The following is a 20,215-nucleotide window of genomic DNA, read 5'->3' as shown; positions in this document are numbered from 1 at the left end:
AATGAAAACAAACAAACAAGCAAAAATAACCCAAAAACAATCACTAGGAGGTACATGGGGCTTTGCAATAAGTCACAAAAGAAAAAGAGAGAATATAAAATTGGCTTTAAAAACTTTTTGATTGCCACCATAGCTACAACTATACTAAATCATTTTTTTTAGAAACTTTGTGGATCAACCAGGCACTGTCTTCTCAAGAGATCTGATGAATTGCAGAAATAGACCCACAGAGAATCAAATTATACATGTACCTACTCAACATATATTTTGGCTAGGTACAATAAGGTTGATAATCAGATTCAAACCTATATTTACATCTTATCTTGTTACCAAACAAAAAAAATGTGATGTAGCTAAATCCAGTAGTAAACTTTATATTGTGCAGAGGCTCATCTGCTTCCAAACCAAGTTGTGTGTCAAGTTCTACAGTAATTTAGTTGCTGCAAACACACAGCCAGATAGAGTGAAGCATAAAGATGATTTTAAGTGTTCCTACATGCTGGCAAAATAGTAGTCTCAAACTAGGATCAGTATATGTTAAAATTAAAATCAAATTTATTTTAGGCTTACTGTCTGTTTAAACTGCATATGTGTTGGTAATCCTTTATTCATTTCTAATAGTTTCCAAAATTCATTTCTCAAAACTTTGAGTTGTTCTCTCTTCCTGGCCTTTACTTCTTCCACTTCTTTCATTAACTTATCATATTCTCTTTTTCTCCTGGCATTCTCAATACTGAAAACAGAAATTTAAAAGAATAATAGGTTAGGATATAGAAACAGCATAAAAGAACATTACTATTCAATAGCTGGGAAATTCATTTATCTTTGTCAACTTCAGCAAAATATTGGTTTGTTTTGCAAAAACTCAGGCCTAATCAGTATTTATTAAAAATCCTCATACCTGTAGGCTTTGGGATCTTCAATATCTTCTGGAATTGGCTCTGTTTCAATTTCAAACTGTAAGAAGGGCAGTAAAATGTTAGCCCTTTAGAATTGCATAATATTTCCCTTAAAATATTTATGAAGAAGCAAATTGAAGGTATTTTTCCTGCCAATTTCTAAGAATTGTAGGTCTGAGAAGTTGCTTCACACTAAACAAACTAAGGAAAAAATCACAGTTGACTAAACCCGTTTGTTTCTGCTTCATTTGAAGGGATAGGTAGAAAAAGTCTTGAAACCTAGTCATATTCTTAAAAATGCTAATATCAGCAACATTGCCCTCTCAAACTGTGAATTACTAGTATTCATGTGCTATTAATGAAGAATACACACAAAAAATTTCTAGACCATTTATTTCAAAATGGTGTTTTTTAGCATATTCGTTTTTTATGTGCTTAATACCCAAAATACCTCATGTGTGTTCTAGAAAGATTTTTAAACATATATATTTTTCTAATTTTAAATAAGCATTTTACATGATCTTATCAAAAGAAGGCATAAAGTGGAAAATGTACAGAATAATATAACCCCCACCTTGAGAGAGAAAAATATAAAATCAGAAAAACAAATCTTCCTTTAGAAAGGAAATTAGTTTAAATTAAGGGAAACTAAGAAGTAAATCACTTAAAAGTACTTTGTTTACTCAGGTGCTGTGCTATAAAATGTCTTAGCCTTTGATATTCAGGAAGGGGAATCATAACCCAGTGAGTAAAACAAAGAATCTTAGTTTGCTAACTAATCGGTTCTTAAGTAAAATTGAACTTGTTTATTCTCTATTCTGTTTTACAGGTCTGTTTTGCTGTCATTCATTGTGAAGAAATGAAAACTGTTTTCTGGTCAGTTGTTTTATCACAGTCTTCATAAATATGGTATGTAAATGTTCAGTGTCTATACATATGAAATACTAATCTATATATTTTTATGAAAGTCAAGGTTTATGACTTGAGTAAAAGTGAAGTCATAAACATGACCAATATAAGACACAGTGATGGCTAACAAATTGTATGTACTATTGATCACACAGGACATAAATTTATTGAATTTTATTTATTTTTTATTCTTTTATTGCCCAGAGCTAAGTCCCTTGGCTCTCTAATATCACTATGATTTCTGAAATTGATACTGATACTGTTGCAGTGAGTTACTGTGAACTCACAGGAAACACGGAGTCTTAAAACAGGAAAACAGAGTTTATTGATATATCAGCATAGGCTCAACAGTCTCTTGTCCAAAGGTTGAGCCTCGAATGCAGTGGGGCTGTTATTTTTATATTATAGCATTTCCAGGTTTTTATAACCGGGCAAGGGAGGTGATCTTATGATCTTATGTGGTTATGACTTTGTCTTAGGGTGGAAAAGTACAACGGGTGGGAAGCAGGCTGAAAAAGTCTGTTTCAGCAGTGTGTGTTAACCACAAGGCGGGGGTGCAGCTGCAGCTGGGCCTGTATCTGGGCAGGGGTCTTGGTTACAGCACAGCATGGATGCCCAATGGCGACAGCTGGGCAGAACACAGCCAGGGTAGTAGGAGTGCTTCAATACTCACTCAGCCAACTATCTCCTGGCTACAAGTATTTACAATAAAGTTGAGTTAAAAAGGGTGCTTGCAGCAGTTCCAAAATATATGCCAATGGATCTCGATGCTGGATGCATGTTAGAATCACATGGAGGATATTTTACAAAATACTGATGCCTGGGCCTCACCTTCAGGGAGTCTAATTTAATTGTTCTTGGGTTGGACTCAAGCATTTGTACTTTTAAGGGCTCCCCAGCTGATTCTAAAGTACAGAAAGGTAAGAACTTCAGAGACATACAGAGCTTAGTTGGGTTTTATGGGGTTTTTTTTTTTTTTCAATTTTTCCTAATTTTGCCTTCTTACAAGAAGAGTCTGCCTCAGTGATTTAAGAAATATTGATTGCAACCATAAATAAAAGGACACTATTATTCAAATGTGGAGTAAATTTTTTTTTCTATTCATTATAGAGAGGGCTGGCACTAGGTAGAAATACAAAGATTTTCTTTTCATTCACATACTTTCCCTTCTGTAATTCCTCTCTCTGAGCTGGAACTTCTTTAAACAGCAGCCCATACTCCAGATTTTGCTGCTATTAAAAGAAATAAAAATGTATCTGCTCATATCTTCCCTACATTCTTTGTGTGTTCTTTTGATGCAGGCTACCTGGTAATGGGAAGCCAGTGTGTGCATAGGAATTTTAACTATGGTCTTTCTAATACAATTCCTTAGTCTTTATGAACAATTCCCATGGTTTTTAAATTTTCACTTTAATAATAGAAAATGCAGGTTCTGTGAGAGGACAAAAGGATATAATTTGGAGATCTAAACCTTTAATCTTCATCACAAAACCAGAGTCTATTCTGCCTAAGGATAGAATAATTTACACTGAATCTTTGATCATGACATGACCCATATTGTCACATTCTAATACTAAAGACAGTAATAATATTTTACAATCTCTTGCAAAAGCACATTTTATGGTGTACACCCTATATACGCCCCTACAATGAGTGAAGTTTGTTGTTGTTGTTGTTAGTTAATTAGTCAATTGGTTAGTTAGCTACATACCTTGGGAGATGGCACTTTGGCTTTTATGCCTTTTTCTAATGCAAATTCAGAAAAAATGCTGAAAACAAAGATATTACTATCTGCCCCAGCAGTCACCAAGAAACGGTCATCAAAGCTAGTAGAGATGCATTTAATACAGCCATAGTTATTGTCATGCATATTGAAGTGCCAGTAGTCTACCAAACTGGTCAAGGAAGGATCATTCTGATCTAGGACATAGACTCGAATTGCTCCATTTCTCATTCCACAAAACATCATCATTTGGTTAATGCTGTGAAACAAAAAGAAGTAAATTGTTCTTCATATTAATTTGAAATAATGTTTAATTTTAAATTAATCGACACATGAATCAATTTTTAATAACAAAGGTGTTATGGAGTGAATTTTGCACCCCCAAAATTCATATGTTGAAGCCCTAATCTTTAGTTCCTCAGAATGTAACTGCATTTTCAGAGAGGGCCTTTTAAAAGATAATTAAGTTAAAACAAGAACATTGAGGTGCATCCTAATTCAGTCTGACTGATGTCCTTATAAGAGGAGATTAGGACATACAGAGAGACAGACACCAGGGATGTCATGCACAGAGGGAAGAGCATGTGAGGACACAACAAGAATGCAGCCATCTGTAAGCCAAGGAGAGAGGCCTCGAGAGAAACCAAACCCACTGATACCTTTTTCCAGGAACTCTAGCTTCCAGAACTGTGAAAAATAAATTTCTGTTGATTGAGCCACCCAATCTGTGGTAATTTGTTATAGCACACCTAGCAAATCAATACAAAAGGATAAGAAAAAAAAACCAATTTGAAATGTGGAATTTTGAATGACTGGCATACATACTCAATTCTCAATTATTATTATTATTATTATTTTTTTTTTTTTTGTCTTTTTCGTGACCAGTAAGGGGATTGCAACCCTTGGTGTGGTGTCGTCCGCACCGCGCTCAGCTAGGATTCAGCCAGTGAGCACACCGGCCATTCGTATATAGGATCCGAACCCGTGGCGCTGCACTCTCCCGAGTGCGCCACGGGGCCGGCCCCTGTTCTCAATTATTAAAGGGCTATGATTCAATGTGATTTCTCCAAAATCACTATGGCCTTTATTATATGACCATGTAGTAGCATCCTCATAAATAACAGAAGGTAAATTCATATAATTCAGTAGTGTGATAAAGAAATTCAGAGAGAATATCTGATGGGAGAATTTAAATATAATTTCAGGATCAGCTTTGATTCTATTTATTCATTTGATTTATTTAACCAATCATTGTGTAAGTGCTCCTTCATTTGAATAGATCTTTAAAAATTGAAAATGTCCATGAGGGATAAAAACATAGACACTAGTGAGAGATAGTTTTTTAAACCTTTTTGAAATTCTGTTTACCTGAAAGTGATAGTCTGGATAGGATTATCCTCTGTATCCTCAAGAAAACAGTAACCAAAAGGTTCATCTTTCTGTTCTTTGAAATCACTGCTTTTGTCATATGGGGGGAATGCACAGTGATACAGAAAACCAGAATCATAGCCACCCTGGAAAAAGAGATAAATAACATAGAAGGTGGTAATGGGATATAACACATATGGACTGCATGAAGATTTTCTGATTATTTCAAAATTTAAAACATAAAATAGATGTCTTAAGACATCTATCTCTATATTATTTCTTGATTATAGATAGGCTTTATTATTTCTATAAAATATCCCTATTGTCCATTTATATGCAACTATATAATTATAATAATGAAATCTTAAAATTTTTTGTTCCCACTTAAAAGTCAATACAACAGAGATATCACCTCTGAGTACCAACTGAATTCCATTTTATTTCTTCAAATATTATTCTGAATAAAGAATATTTAATAATAGGTTTTGCAGGTCATTGTTTTTACAGCTAGTTTTCAGTCTATGATAACTTCAAACACTTAATTTTCCAGGAAGGGCTATTTAGGAAAAATATATCCTTGTAGTGAGACAATAGTGGTCATCTGGAAGAGCTATATTGTCAACTCCAACTTGCTTTCTTTCTCTATATAGGCTGGAGAGTCTTTATTAGAAGAAATAAATTAAGGGCCAGGACATGTTTATGAGCAATAAATGAGTAAATAAGAAAGAGAAAGTTACAATATGATTACTTCTGAAAATCAAATTATTAAGTTTTTACTTTTGACAATGGCAGACTAGATTATTTCAGCCAAACCCTCCCACTGAGAACAACCAAAACAATTTTTTTAAAGTGTGTGAAGGCGTTGGAGTGCTACCAAAATAGCATGATCCAGGAGAGAGGGAAAGCCAGGAGAAGTGTGCCTGGCATTTGGCACTCTTTTCTCCCTGAAGCAACTGTTAATTCTTAAAGTGGCAGCTGAGAAACTAAGGAGCTGAGCGGAGCTATCTGCAGTCTCGTGGGCTTATGGAGAAGGAAAGAATTCCCAGGGTCCTCCAAGGAGAAGGGACCATCATAAAAACACTCTCCGCTGGGCTACTTTCCATTGCAACCCTGGAGTGAGACAGCCCAGGTGTAGGAATAAACTAGAAATAGAATGGCCCTCACAGGAAGCGAAGCCTAACTTCAAGTCATCTCAATCAATGACGGGATTGAAGTGATCTAGGATTTCTAGTTGCTTTCCAGAGCCAAAAATAAATCTCCAGGAGATAATAACAACACACAGAGACTCAACCTAGCTATATGTTTTTCATACATGATCTAGCAGTCTATAAAAAATAATTAGGCATACCCAGGAAAGACAAGACTTGATTGAAAATCAAAAGAAAAATCAGACTAAAGAACAGAGTCACAAGAGATATTGATAGAGCAGTTTTCAAAATGGACTTCAAAATAGCTATGATTAATATGTTTGAGAAATTCGAAGGCAATATACAAAATTTTAGAAGCCAACCAGAATCTATATTGGACTAACATCAGCTTTCTTTTCTTTTTCTTTTTCATTTCTTCAAAATGATACCAGTTTTTCTATACCACATGCTTGGCTGCAGGCACAGAACTGGCATATCATCGGGTCAAGCAAGATTAGCATTACTGCCTTTCTGAACTATGCTTTAATCTTGTTTGTTGATGTGGCTTAATGGTGAAGAACACGGACTCTGGACCCAGACTGCCTGAGTCCAGATGCTGGTTCTACTTCTTATTAGTTGTATGACCTTGGATAAGTTACTTAACATTTTCATGCCTTGGTTTCTGTACACGTAAAATACAAATAATAATAGCATTTATTTTATAGGTTGGTAAAGTAAATCACTTAGAATGGTCTGGTACAGAATAAGTAGATTGCCATATGTTTATTTAATAAGTTAAAAATACAAGATGCCTTGCTATTAATTGAATTGTATCCCTCAACATCCATATATTAGAAAGTTAGGGTGGGGACTGCAATTGGTGGCTTTGAAGGCACAGCAGACCGGAACAGCTGTCGAGGAGTGAAATGGCAAGAGATGAGGTCCATGCCAAAGAAATGTATGAGACTGTTGCCAAGTTTACCAGGAGGACCATCTTGAAAATCTGCAAGACTGAAATAATGACTATCCTGAAAGCATGAAATTTTTTATCTGAAAGTCAGCTGCAGACAGTAAACTTCAGCAGAGTAAGAAATCCCTCATTCAGCACTTGATTCTGCTATGTGAGGAAAAGTATGCAAGTGTCAATGACACCGCGCTTTTAGACATGATTTATACTCAAGTTCATCAGCACCAGAAACTTTGGATGTTTTTCAGATGAGTAAAGGACCAGGTGAAGATGTTGGCATTTTTGATATGAAACAATTTAAAAGTTTGTTTAAGAAAATTCTTCAGAGATAATTTAAAAATGTGATGTCCAGCTTCAGAGAGGCTGAGGAGAATGCACTCTGGATTTTAATTGCCTAGGGAACACAGTATACAAAGCCAAACCTGTACAGACCTACATATGTGGTGCATTATCCCTAGACTCCATATGTCTTTGCTTCTTTCTCCAGCCTAAGTAGCAATACACCCCTTCTGGATCAGGTACTGACAATTGCTAGGTTGTGAAAATGAACCTGAGATGTTGATATCTGGACTCTCTCAAGGCTATAGTTTTTAAACAGTCTAATCTGACCTTTGAAATGCACAAGTCTAGACACCTCTACAGGAAAGAAGCCTTGGGCTAGATATAACTATGGATTCAAGGATCATTCATGAAAACACAATAGAAAAAGAAAAAGAGAGTCCAAAGAGTAATTCAAGAAGCTTTTGGAGTTTATCCTCAACCACAACTGGAATTTGCACAACTGGAAAATCGCAGATGCACCACTTTCCCCATTGCTCACTTGCATACCTCACAAGAAAATGAATTATTTTATAATTAGAGATAAATAAAATGTGTGTGGTTTTGTAAGCACAGCAGCTCCTTGACTATATTGCACACATATTTTAGTTAATGGTTAGCTGGATAGCTTCTGTTTATATACTTAAATTTTAGAAATTAATTCTTGGCATTGAAAATTTAGAAATGTTTGTATGACTGGTGGGACTGATTCTTTTTTCCTCCACTATATCCTAAGTATAACAGTTGTGGGCATTTAAGATTGGCAGGATACATACATGGCCCCCAACTTGACCTTGAGTGCTTGAATGCTCTGAAGTCAAGCATATGGCAGAATGGTTGAGACTGCTGGATATCATACCTAATGTCCTTTTTCCCACTTCTGCCTCTCTTCGATCAAGGGAGGTCTTGTTCCAATGGTTGGGTTCAAGGGATTTTCTCTTAAGCCCTGGATCATGGAAAGAAGCACCAAGAAACTATACCCAACTCAAAGCTTTCCAGGAGAATCACAAAAGCGATCCATTCAGAGGGTCAAGTTGGGCCCATTGAGTTATTACAAGTGATTGCATATCTGATTATTCAATTTTATAAAATAAATATTTTCATTGTAAATATGATACTTTCATCACCTGTTTTATCATAATGTGGAACATTCAAACTGACCGGTATTATGCTTATTTGTAAATAAAGATACTGAAAAACTAGTTAAAAAAAAGAAAAGAAAAGAAACTTAATCCCCACTGTGACAGTGTTAAGAGGGTGGGAAATCCTGTTTTGGCAACTGAAAGGTGGAGCCTTGAAGAGGTGATTGGACTGTAGGACCATGCCCTAATAAGTGGGTTAATAAGTTGATGGTTAAATGGTGATCACAGGCATTATTCTGAGAGGGCTTAAAAGGAGGAGTGAGGTGGTAGCTCTCTCTCTGCTCCACCATTCTGCCATGAGAGACCTTTGCATCACTATCACCACCAACAACACCTTCACCAAATGTGTTCCATGGAATTTGGACTCCCCAGCCCCCAAAACTGTTAAGCAATAAATTTTGCTTTCTTACAAATTACCCAGTTCCAGGCATTTTGTTACAAGCAACAGAAGCAGACTAATACAGAAAATTGGTACCAGAGAAGTGGGATGTTGCTTATAACAAATACTTGAAAATGTGGAAGCGGCTTTGGAACTAGGTGTTGGGCAAAGGTTGGAGGAGTTTGGAGGACTCAGAAGAAGACAAAAAGATGAGGGAAAATTTAGAACTTCTTATGACTGGTGAAATGGTGGTGAGCAGAATGCTGATAGAAATATGGACAGTAAAGGCCATACTGAGAAGATCTCAGATGTAATGAGAAAGGACTTTTTGGAAACTGGAGCAAAGATCACGCTTGCTGTGAACTTGCAGGGAACTTGACAGCATTCTGTTCATGCCCAAAAGTTTTATGGAATATGGAACTTAAAGGTGCTGTCCCAGAGTATTTGGCAGAAGAAATTTCTAACAGCAAAGCATTAAGGAAGCTACATAGCAATTTGCAAGAGCCTACACTGAATTATGGAAGAAAAGGCATGATGTAAACCAGAATTTATAAGGCAAAAGAAAGCAGAGGGCAAAAAATTGGAAAATTCTCATCCCAGCCACATAAAGAGTGAGAAAGTAAGTTCCACAGAAGAAACCAAGGGTGCACCCCATCAACCATTTCTTAAGGATAAGATTAGTACCAAAGAAAGGGATTATAAAGAGAAGGGGGGGAAAAAAGAGCTTGAAGGCATTTCGGAGATCTTTGAGGCTGCCCCTTCCGTCACAGGCCCAAAAGCCTAGGGAGACAGAATGCTCTTGGAAAACAGGCTTGAGGTGCTCTCCATGGGCTCGCTGCCCAAGGCCACCTTGGGAAGCTGCATCCAGCACCAGTGATGGCTAAATTGGCCCCAGGTGTGGCTGGACATACAGCTTTGGAATATACAAGCCAGAAGCCTTGGCACCATCCACATGGGGTTAAGTCTGCAGGTTCAAACAATGTCAGAGCTGTGAAGGCTTGGGAGCCTCCACCCTGATTTCAAAGAATATATGGAAAAGCCTGGGGGCCCAGGAAGAGATCTGTCACAGGAGTGGAGTCAATGCAGAGACCCTGCGCTAGAGCAATGCAGAGTGGAAACGTGGAGTCAGAGTTGCAGCAGGAAAACCACACCAGCCTTGAGAGCAGGACCACCATGGAGAACCCAGAACTGTGGAACTACCAGCATACAACACCAGCCTGAGAGAACTGAAGAATGGCCTGAGAAAAGGAAAGCCATAGGAGCAGAGCTGCCTGAGGAGTTGGGGACCCAATCCCCACACCAGCGTATGGCGGATGTCAAACATGGAGTCAAGGCACATGATTTGCCAGCTTTGAGATTTAATGCTTGCTTTGTTGGTTTTTGGACTTGCTTAAGACCTGTTACCCCTTTCTTTTGGCCTACTTCTCCCTTTTGGAATGGGACTATGTACCCTATGTTTGTCCCACCATTGTATCTTGGAAGTAGATAACTTCTTTTCATTTTACAGATGGGACCTTGAGACTTTGGACTTCTGAGCTGAAACAAATTAAAACTTTGGGGAAGAAATGAATGTACTTTCCTGTAAGAAGGACATGAACTTTGAGGGCCAGGGACAGAATGCTGTGGATTGAATTGTGTCCCCCAATGTCCATGTATTAGAAACTTAACTCCCACTGTGGATAACGTTAAGAGGGTGGGAAATCCTATTGTGGTAATTGAAAGGTGGGGCCTTGAAGAGGTGATTAGATTGTGAGGACCATGCCCTAGTGAGTGGATTAATAAGTTGATGGTTATATGGTGGTCATAGGCATGGATCTGAGGGCTTTCAAAGGAGAGTGCAGGATGAGTCTAGGCTCTCTCTGCTTCTGCCATTTCACCATGTGATACCCTGTGTCATTGTAGAGTTACCACCAAGAAAAGGCCCTCACCAGATGTGTTCCCTGGACTTTGGACTTCCCAGCCTCTGAAATGGAAATGAATAAATATTGATTCTTTACAAATTACCTAGTTCCAGGTATTTTGTTATAAGCAACAGAAATGGACTAACACACACTCAGTTAAATTTAAATTTCAAATAAATGAAAATAATTTGGGGTATAAGTACAACCCATGTAATATTAACTTGGCAACCCTAGAAGTAAGCACTAAATATGTTTGTCAAATAATTAATAATGTTTGCATCTATGTTTCCAGGACATTGGAAATCTATTACATTGTGTTACAGTTACTTGATTCTGTGCCTCCTTCCCTCATATAAGGAATCTTCCTGAAGGCAGGAACAATGTCTTTATTTCTTTGTCCCTTGAACTCCACAAAATAGTAGTCATTAATAATTGTTTCATAAAGCAGAGAAGACAGACAGAAAGGGTAAAGGCACTAATAAATAGAGTCCTATGGTGCTCCCAACACTACTTTCCATCTTTTTTGTTGCCTGCCTTCTTAGAAGTTGCTACAAAAGATTTATTTCTAGGAAAAGTTGAAGAGGGGAAGAGTCAGTCCTCATCACACCTACAGCAACAGTCCTTGGCTAGCAAGTATCCTGGCCTGGCCAAAGACCTTGGACCACTTATGAATTAATGATGATCTTTCACATATACGAGGGATCTTCAAAAAGTTCATGGAAAGATTCTTATTATCTTTTAATTCTATTTTTCCATGAACTTTCTGAAGTGGCCGTGTACTTTTATATCTTTTTTTTTTTTTTGGTGGATGGAACTGAAAATTGCGACAAATTTATAATGAAAATCTTGCCTTCCGATAGATCAATAAAATGTTTCATGATAAGAGTAGAAAATAAATAATTGAAGGAGGTACTCTCACTACATTATGACAGTCCCTGGTACTTGTCTTCTTAATGTTCATTTTCCCCTTCTTTCTTATTAGCCCAATCCCAATTGTGTTTAGGGAGGGCAATGAGACCATCTAAAAACATTCATTTTCCTAGACTTCCATACGGCCACACAGCATAGTTGTAGATAATGAGATGTAAGCAAAAATCTACTGAATAGTGCTGCCATGAAAGTCATTATTTTCAAAATCAAAACCAACAGACTCAAGTAGAAAACCCCTTAACCCTTTGCCCTTCTACCCTTGGTCTTTCTCCCCGCTTGGCCTGCCTGGAATATGTATGATTGTCATACATGATAGTGGATATAACAAGAAGACATATAAAAAAGATGTTAAGATGATATAAGAAATAACTATAACACACATTCATTCATCAAAACTCACAACTTCAACAGTAGTTAATAAATGAAGTCTTAACGTAAGAGTAAAGGTGATAAATAATGACTATAAACTAAATCGGAATAGGGCTGAGGTGAAAATTATTACATCGTTACTCACCAAAGAAACCCAGAACTTCTCTGGCCCAGAGTAAAATCCGCAGAGGATGGGTGACGGGGTCGGTGGAATAAAGATTCCAGGAAGTGGCTTCTCCTCCTTCTCCTCCTCCTCCTCCTGGAACTCTTTTTCTCTGTCTTCTCCCATCTCTTCTGCTAGCTTCCTCCTCCTTTCTTCCCTTTCCTTCTCCTTCAACTTCTTTAGTTTCTCTCTCTTTTCAATTTCTATTGATCTCTTTTAAAAGCAATATTAAATAGATATAAAAAATGACTGTAACTCATTCATTCATTTACACTGTTGGGGATGATAAAGAAAGCAGAAGGAGGTAGGGTTCTAGAAAATATAGCTCTGATATAACAAATAACATCTAAAAATAACTATCAACGTGAGGATATATTTTTATCATTAAGACTTTCAAATCATTGGAATCACTGTCTTTTATGTTTTACCTCCATTGATCCTGATTTTGTAGAAATTATTTGGTCATTTCTTCCTAACAGAGAAGCTAAATACGGTTTTTCTCAGGGCCTAACACTGTCAACCCAGGAATTAGGTAGACCAGAATAGTCCACAAGGAAGGTTGTTTTCAACTTTAGTAATACTGTGATTCACGCTGCCATCATCTATCGACTGTCCATTGCAAAAGTCCTCTAACACTGGCATTGCTCCCTTCAACTCTTACCTCTTCATTCTGTTTACCCCTCAGAATAATCTTCCTAATTTATATGATCTCGTCACATCAATCCCCTCCTCAAAAGCTCAATGGATCCCAGTGGCCTAAACTGAAATGTCTTGGGTGACATTTGAAGAGCTCTATGTGTTGGTCACAGACTCCTACCACATCCCTCCCACAAACTGAATCCCTTCACTTCACCAGTCCATTCTTCATTTCCTGAAAAGACCAAAATCTCTCACAACTCTGCCCTCCCTCACGATGTTCTCTCAGCCTTCACTGCCACCCTCCCCATTTTCATCCTCTCAAAATCCTTCCCATTCTTTAAGTACTAAATGTTCCATCCACCTTTGACCTCCTCACACCCCTCCATCAGGATCCTCCATTCCTTCCTCTGTACATCCCTAAAATTCCTTTCTTTGCACTTTGGTTTTAGTTATATATTAGCAACTGCCTTTTAGTATCATTAGCTGCTTTCCTACCACATTATAAGCTTCTTAAAGTCCAGGTCTATGTTTTAATATTCTTTGTATTCTCCCAGCACTTAACAAGGGATATTTTATATTCTAAAGAAAAAACATTAGCAGATAATGCTTCAAGAATATCCCATACCAAAATCTTAGATTTGATGCTTGAGAAATGGAAACACTTTATGCACATGTCTTTGATCTCATAGGACACTACATTGTGGTCATCCTCTTCCTTTATGGTTGGAAATGGAGCTTCAAGGACATAGCCATTCTCACAGATAATCAGTAAAGTACTTTCAGGCTAAATGAGAAAGATTAAACATATTTGCATTTAGGCAAACTTTTAGAGGCTTAGCTCAAAAAGATTATAAACCACGAAAAATATAATTGCTATGTATCTTAACCATTTTTAAAAGATACTTAATTCCTCACTGCAATTATTGGTAACAAGTCAAATTTATTATATATATATATACTAACCAATTATTATCATATAATTATAATTAATAATTTAATTGTTATGATTATATTTAGATTTGGTTGCTTTGTAGATGCCATAAGAAATTTTTTGAGTCAAATACGTGGCTGTGAAATCTGTTAGCCCAAAGGGCAGGATATTAAAATTAGAACTGCCAAGGAAAACCTGCAGTATGTGGATGGTATATTCAGTCTCAGCTTCCTATGATGGATCACTCTCCATCTGCCTGAGTTCATTAAGTGTGGATGTTCCCAAGGTTTTTTCCTTTTCCCTCTTCTACCCTCTTCATAAGCACTCCTTGGGAATCTTATAGCCTTCATTACCACTCACATGCAATTAGATCCCAAATTAATTGTCCAGCTCAGATCTCTGTCTTGACTCCAAAACCAGGTATTTAACCATATATGGGAAATCTCCATCTTGATATTTCACAGACACATTATTTGAAATGTTTATTCATTCAGTTATTTTATTCTACAATTATTTGTTATGTACCTCCTATGTACTCAGCATCTTGCTAAATGCTAGGACTAAAATCATAATAAGAAAAACAGGTACTGTTTCTGCCATTATGGAACTTACTTCCAACGGGAGAGCCTGTCACTTAGCAAATCACATAAATACATGTAAGTTATAATTCCAAGAATGCTGCAGAAGTGCACAAGAAAAAGTGGGTTGTGCAAGGCTTCCTGAGAAGGTGGTATCTGAGCTTCAAGGTGAAGGATAAATAAAGCATAATTACATAATGAGTTAGGTAAGGGTTTGAGGGAGCATGTTCTGTAAAGGAAACACCATGTGCAAATGTCCTGTGGCACATTTGGGATTATAAGAATATTGTGAGCTTGGATAATATCACTGAGGGCAGGAGAACAGAATAACAAGAGAAACTGAGACAGAGCCTTAGGGAAACAACAGTCAATAGCTGGGCAAAAGAGACTCAGAAAGAATGACAAGATGTGGGAGAGAAAACAAGGACAGCATGGTAGCACAAAAGTCAAAGGAAGATGGTATTTCAAAGAGGAATGAAAGGTCAACGGGGTTAAATGATGCTAAGAGGTCAAGAAAGATAAGAACTAAATATTAAACAGATATCATTGATGCTTTTAGAAGAGCTGATTTGGTGAAATGATGAGACTGGAAGCCAGGTGAGAGCACATAAAAAAGAGAATGGTATATAAGGAAATAGAGTGTGTGGAAATAGTCAATCCTTTTGAAAACATTGGCTGAGAAGAGAGATGGGGCAGTAGCTGGTGGAGAAAATGAAATCAAGGAAGTTATTTTTGTAATTATGAGAGACTAGAATATATTTAAATACTGATGGAAATGATCTAATAAGGAGGTGAGATTAAATTTATATGACAGATAAGAGAAACAAATAATGTGAAATATTGAAAAAAGTGGGAGGGAATAGAATCCAAAGGGCAAGAGGCAGAACCGCCTCAAGTAGAAAAAAAAGACAGCTCATCTATTGTAAAAAAAGAAGGAGGAACAGCGGATACAGAGGTGAACGGATTTTCTGTTTGGTAGTGGGAAGGTAAAGGAGTTTGTGCCTGAGGGTTCCTAGTTTTTCTGTGAAAATAAATGATGTAAGAATGAGAATGGGAAGGGTAGGCTTGAGGATTTGAGGAGAGCAATTTTAAAATGGTCATCATGTATGAAAGAGGCAGTTCATAACAACAATGTCATAAGATTGCCAAGCCATCCCGTGGACTGTGTTGAAGCCATTTGAATCACTAAATAATGGAGGAACTAACCTTCCTGGTCATTATAACTATCTCCAGCAGCCCTTGACTGATCATAGTAGGTAAATATAAATTAATCAGGGGCATTTAGAGATGGATTTTTGCCAACTGGGTATGAAGAAAAGACAAAGGGGAAAGAAAGATCAGGGCACTGGATGAATGTTATTGATCCTTATTTCTCTTAGTTAAAGTTTGAGCTGCTGTAATAGAATACCATAAACTGGGTGGCCTAAATAACAGAAATTTATATCTCACAGTTCTGGAAGCTGGGAAGTCCAAGATCAAGGCAGTGGCAGATCCAGTATCTGGTCAGGACATGCTTCCTGGTTTGTTGATGGAAGTCTTCTTGTATTCTTACATGGCAGAGAGAGCAAGCTCTGGTCTTTTCACCCTTTTGTAAGGTCACTAATCTCATTCATAATGGCTTCACCCTCGTTATCTAATTACCTCCCAAAGCCCCCACCTCCAAATACTATTACATTGAGGATTTAGACTTCAAAACATGAAGTCTAAATGGGGTGGGAGAGGGGCGTGGTGGTGCCGGAATACACATTCAGTCCATAGCATTACTGAAATGAAGAATCATGAAATGTAAGTTGGATATGGAAGGAATTGAAGAAAAGAGTGAATTAATAGGTTAGAGAAAGTGAATGGTGAATGAAATAGAGGTCTCTGTCATCAGAGAACTACTGCAGCAGGGGTAGCCAAATAAAAAGGCTGGAAGGGAGAAAGGCTGAGGTCTATTTGAATAGTTGACTTGTAAGCTTGAGTTCTTATAAATTGTTATGGGCTGAGTTGTGTCCTCCCACCCCCAACTTCTTATGCTGAAATCCTAACACCCAGTACTTCAGATGTGACTACATTTGAAGACAGGGTCTTTAAAGAAGGAATTAAGTTAAAGTGGGGTTCTTAGGTGCACCCTTAATCTCTTATGACTAATGTCTATATAAGAAGAAATTAGAAGACAAACACAGATATAAGGGTGACCATGTGAGGACACAGTGAGAAACAGCCACAGCCAAGCAGAAAGGTTTCATAAGAAACCAAATCTGCCAACACATTTATCTGAGAATTCTATCCTCCAGAATTGTAATAAAATAAATTTTTGTTAGTTAATCCATCCAGTCTGTGGTATTTTGTTATGAAAATCCTAGCAAACTAAAACACACTAATAATAGTGTCCAGTGGGTGGCTGTGAAAGTAAGTGAATGAGCTGTAAAGATTATGGGAAATGAGGGGTCACAAACCTCAGAGTCTGATGATGTTTGATCAATTATCCATATGGCATTAATATTATTTAGAATAATTGATTGCACTTTGAAAGAAAATAAAGATAACTATATTCTCAAAACTTTTAAAAGGAATGTGATTGACCAGGTGGTCAAAAGATGACAGCAACACAAAGAGAGAGATGTAGCTTCATGACAAGGGCCTCAAAGGAACAGGGTTTTTATTTTAATTTCTATGATTTTATTTATTTTTTTAAATTTTATTTTATTGTAGTAAGAACATTAACACATGATCTATCCCAGAGAAAGTTTTGTATGTACTTGAGAAGAATGTGTATTCTGCTGTTGGTGGTGGAATCATCTGAATACATCTGTTAGGTTCATTTGGTCTATAGTTCTGAGCAAGTCCTCCATTTCTTTATTAATCTCTATGTGTTCTATATATTATTGAAAGTGGGACATTGAAGTCTCCTAACATTATTGTTTGTCTATTTCTTCCTTCACTTTTCTCAATGTTTGCTCTGCATACTTAAATGCTCTGATGTGGGGTACATATACATTTATAATTGTTATATCTTTCTAGTAGATTGACCCTTTTATCATTATATAATATCATTCTTTGTGTCTTGTAGCAGCTTTTTATTTAAAGTCTTGTATTGTGTCCAAAATAAATATAGCCACCCCTGCTCTTATTTGGATATCATTTGCACAGAATATCTTTTTCCTTCTCTTCACTTTCAGTCAGGTTGGGTCTTTTTTTAAACCATTTAGCCTCTCTATTTCTTTGGACTGGGGAGTTCAGTTCATTTACATTTAAAATAATTATTGATAGAAAAGGATTTACTATTGCCATTTTGTTCATTATTTTCTGTTGGTTTGTAGTTCTTTTGTCTGTCTTTTCCTCTCTTGAAAATAGATGAAAATCCCTAAAAAAAATTTAGCAAACTGGATTTCATAACATATGAAAAATTTGCTAAAACAGCTAGTTCAAGACATCAGAAAGACATCAGTACAGCCAGGGCTCAGGGGTCAAGAACTGAGAGGGAAGGGAAGCTCAATGAGGTGAGCTGGACATTCTCTACAACTTTTTGTCCTAAGGGCATTTGTCAACTTACTGCATAGAACCTAGAAGCCAAGCAGAATGCAATGTCCTAGAGCTTAGGCATTCTCTCAGAAATGAAGAGACAAAAGCTGAAGGTCAAAGCTACAAGAAAGTGAGGAGACAAGAGCCGAGAGAAAAGAGAAATGCAGAAAAGCAAGCCTGACATTCTGTTTGGTTTTTGTCTTAGAAGCATCTACACAACCGTAAGCTATGTGGGAACATGATTTGTTCATTTTATCCCAATGATCACATTATTATTTATTTCACCTTTATTTTTGAAAAATTCTGCCACTAGATATAAAATTGTGGGTTGGAAGTTATTTTCTTGTAACATTTTACAGTTTTATATCTATTAAAGAAGCTGAATTTATTATTTAAAAATCCTTCTACAAGGAATAACTCAGGCCCAGAGAATAGATAAGGAGTCTTTTTATGGGACCAAAAATATGTTGATTCCAAAACAGCAAGGACATTACAAAAGGGGGAAATTATCTGTCACTCTCTTATGAATATAGATGCAAAAATTCATAATAAAATATTAGTAAATGGAGTGTTTGTGTGTGTATGTTAAGATATATTGAGTTTATGTGTGCCAAGATGACAGGGAGGGAGATCATTTTAGGCAGAAAAGATCAAGTTCAAAAGCATAATGTGTGAAACAGTGAGGAACAAAGAGGATATAGAGGATGAGACAGATTCAAGAGATGTTTAAGATGCATAATCAATAGGGCTTGGCAAACCACTGAAGAACAGGTGGTAAGAGGTAGGGAAGAAACTAGAATAACTCCCAAGATTCTGGTTTGGGTGACAGGGACAATGTTAGTCCCAGAAAAATGCAGTAGGAAGAACATGTCTTAGAAAAACTGTAATGAATAATTCCATTTAGACACCTCAAAATTATCTCCGGAAAATCAAAAGATCACCAAGTTCTGTCAATTCTGTCCTCTAAGTATCTCTTGTTTGTACAATCTTTCACACCCTGGTCACATCTTGCCTGGAACACAGCTGCCCAATAGATATGACTGCCTCTGATCTGGCTCTCTTGTAACTTCCCCACACTGCTGCTGACATGATCATGGTAGTGACCATGGCAGGCAAGATGGTTCTATGTGCACATGTGATGCACCCCTATTTGAAACACCCAAAAACAATAGGGAGAAGCTTGATGCTTGCAGGCAGGTATGAGTTCTGACAATTGAACTGGTAGACCTCAATTGTTCAGCTGCAGCATGTCAGTTACACAGAGTAATTTACTTTGACGTGAATAATTCTCAAATAATATTAGAAATACAAGTGCAGCAATCCCTGAAATGACTTTTGAATTATGCTGGGTTTTTTGGTCTTTTACATCAGCTTATAATTTTTTTAACTTCTTATTTTGAAATAATTACACAGCCACAGGAAGTTGAAAAATAGTACAGAGAGATATCAAGTACCCTTCACCCAGTTCCTACCACTGGTAACATTTTATGTAACTTTACCAAACCAGGAAATTGTATATAGTTCTACATCATTTTTGTATTAGTCTGTTTTCATTGCTTATAACAAAATACTTGGAATTGGGTAATTTGTAAGATAAATAAATTTATCGCTTACAATTTCAGAGACTGGGAAGTCCAAAGTCCAGGGAACACATCTGGTGAGAGCTTTCTTTGGTAGTGACTTCAGTGATACAGGGTGTCACATTGCAGAATGGTGGAGCAGAGAGAGACTAACCTCCTCATCCACTCTCTTTCTAAAGCCATCGAACCACTACCATTATTCCAAGAATGGATCAATTAATTCACGAGGGTGCAGTCTTCACAATCCAATCACCTCTCTAAGGACCCACCTTTCAACTACCACAATAGGATTTCCCACCCTCTTAACACTGCTACAGTGGGGACCAAGCCTCCAACACATTAAATTTTGTGGGGGGACACAATTCAATCCAAACTAATGTTATCACATGTAGATTTGTGGAACCATCACAGCAATCAAGATACAAAACTATCTCATCACCACAAAGATAGCTGCAAGCTACCTCTTTATAGTCATACCCACTCCTCTCCCACTCACCATTCCTAACCACTGGCAAATGTTGGTTTGATTTCTATCTTTGTGTCTAGAGAAAGGATTGAAGGATGCACATAATGCTATATGTTGTGCTATAAACAGTCATGCTTTCATACAGAGCTTCTTTTGTAGCTATCATTCTCTTCACCTGAACCTGCACCCACCTCCTGTCTACCTGCCCATATCCTACCAATTCCTCAAAATTAAGGTACAATATTTTTAGATAATAGCTTCTTTTAAATTTTCCCTCTCTTAGTTCTCTGCTCTAAATTCACAGCCCACATTGTCTATG

The 20,215-nt window shown here is 37.1% G+C and overlaps 1 protein-coding gene and 1 pseudogene across 1 annotated transcript in view; one reads left to right on the top strand and one right to left on the bottom strand.

Moving 5' to 3' along the window:
* CFAP44 (cilia and flagella associated protein 44) overlaps positions 1-20,215 on the bottom strand; it is a 116,278-nt gene that overhangs the window by 60,800 nt on the left and 35,263 nt on the right. Inside the window, exons 17-22 of the mRNA XM_063111114.1 lie at positions 13,460-13,618; positions 12,178-12,408; positions 4,900-5,045; positions 3,520-3,790; positions 902-957; positions 571-733 (exon numbers count right to left, since the gene is read on the bottom strand). Coding sequence (XP_062967184.1) covers positions 571-733; positions 902-957; positions 3,520-3,790; positions 4,900-5,045; positions 12,178-12,408; positions 13,460-13,618 — 1,026 coding nt within the window. The remainder of the gene's footprint in view (positions 1-570; positions 734-901; positions 958-3,519; positions 3,791-4,899; positions 5,046-12,177; positions 12,409-13,459; positions 13,619-20,215) is intronic.
* LOC134364561 (centromere protein N-like) lies at positions 6,983-7,862 on the top strand (annotated as a pseudogene).

This window comes from Cynocephalus volans, chromosome 1 (assembly GCF_027409185.1).
Source record: "Cynocephalus volans isolate mCynVol1 chromosome 1, mCynVol1.pri, whole genome shotgun sequence".
In the NCBI taxonomy this organism is placed as follows: domain Eukaryota; kingdom Metazoa; phylum Chordata; class Mammalia; order Dermoptera; family Cynocephalidae; genus Cynocephalus; species Cynocephalus volans.
The sequence above is the reverse complement of the archived record's forward strand: the minus strand, read 5'-3'. Positions and strand labels throughout refer to the sequence as shown.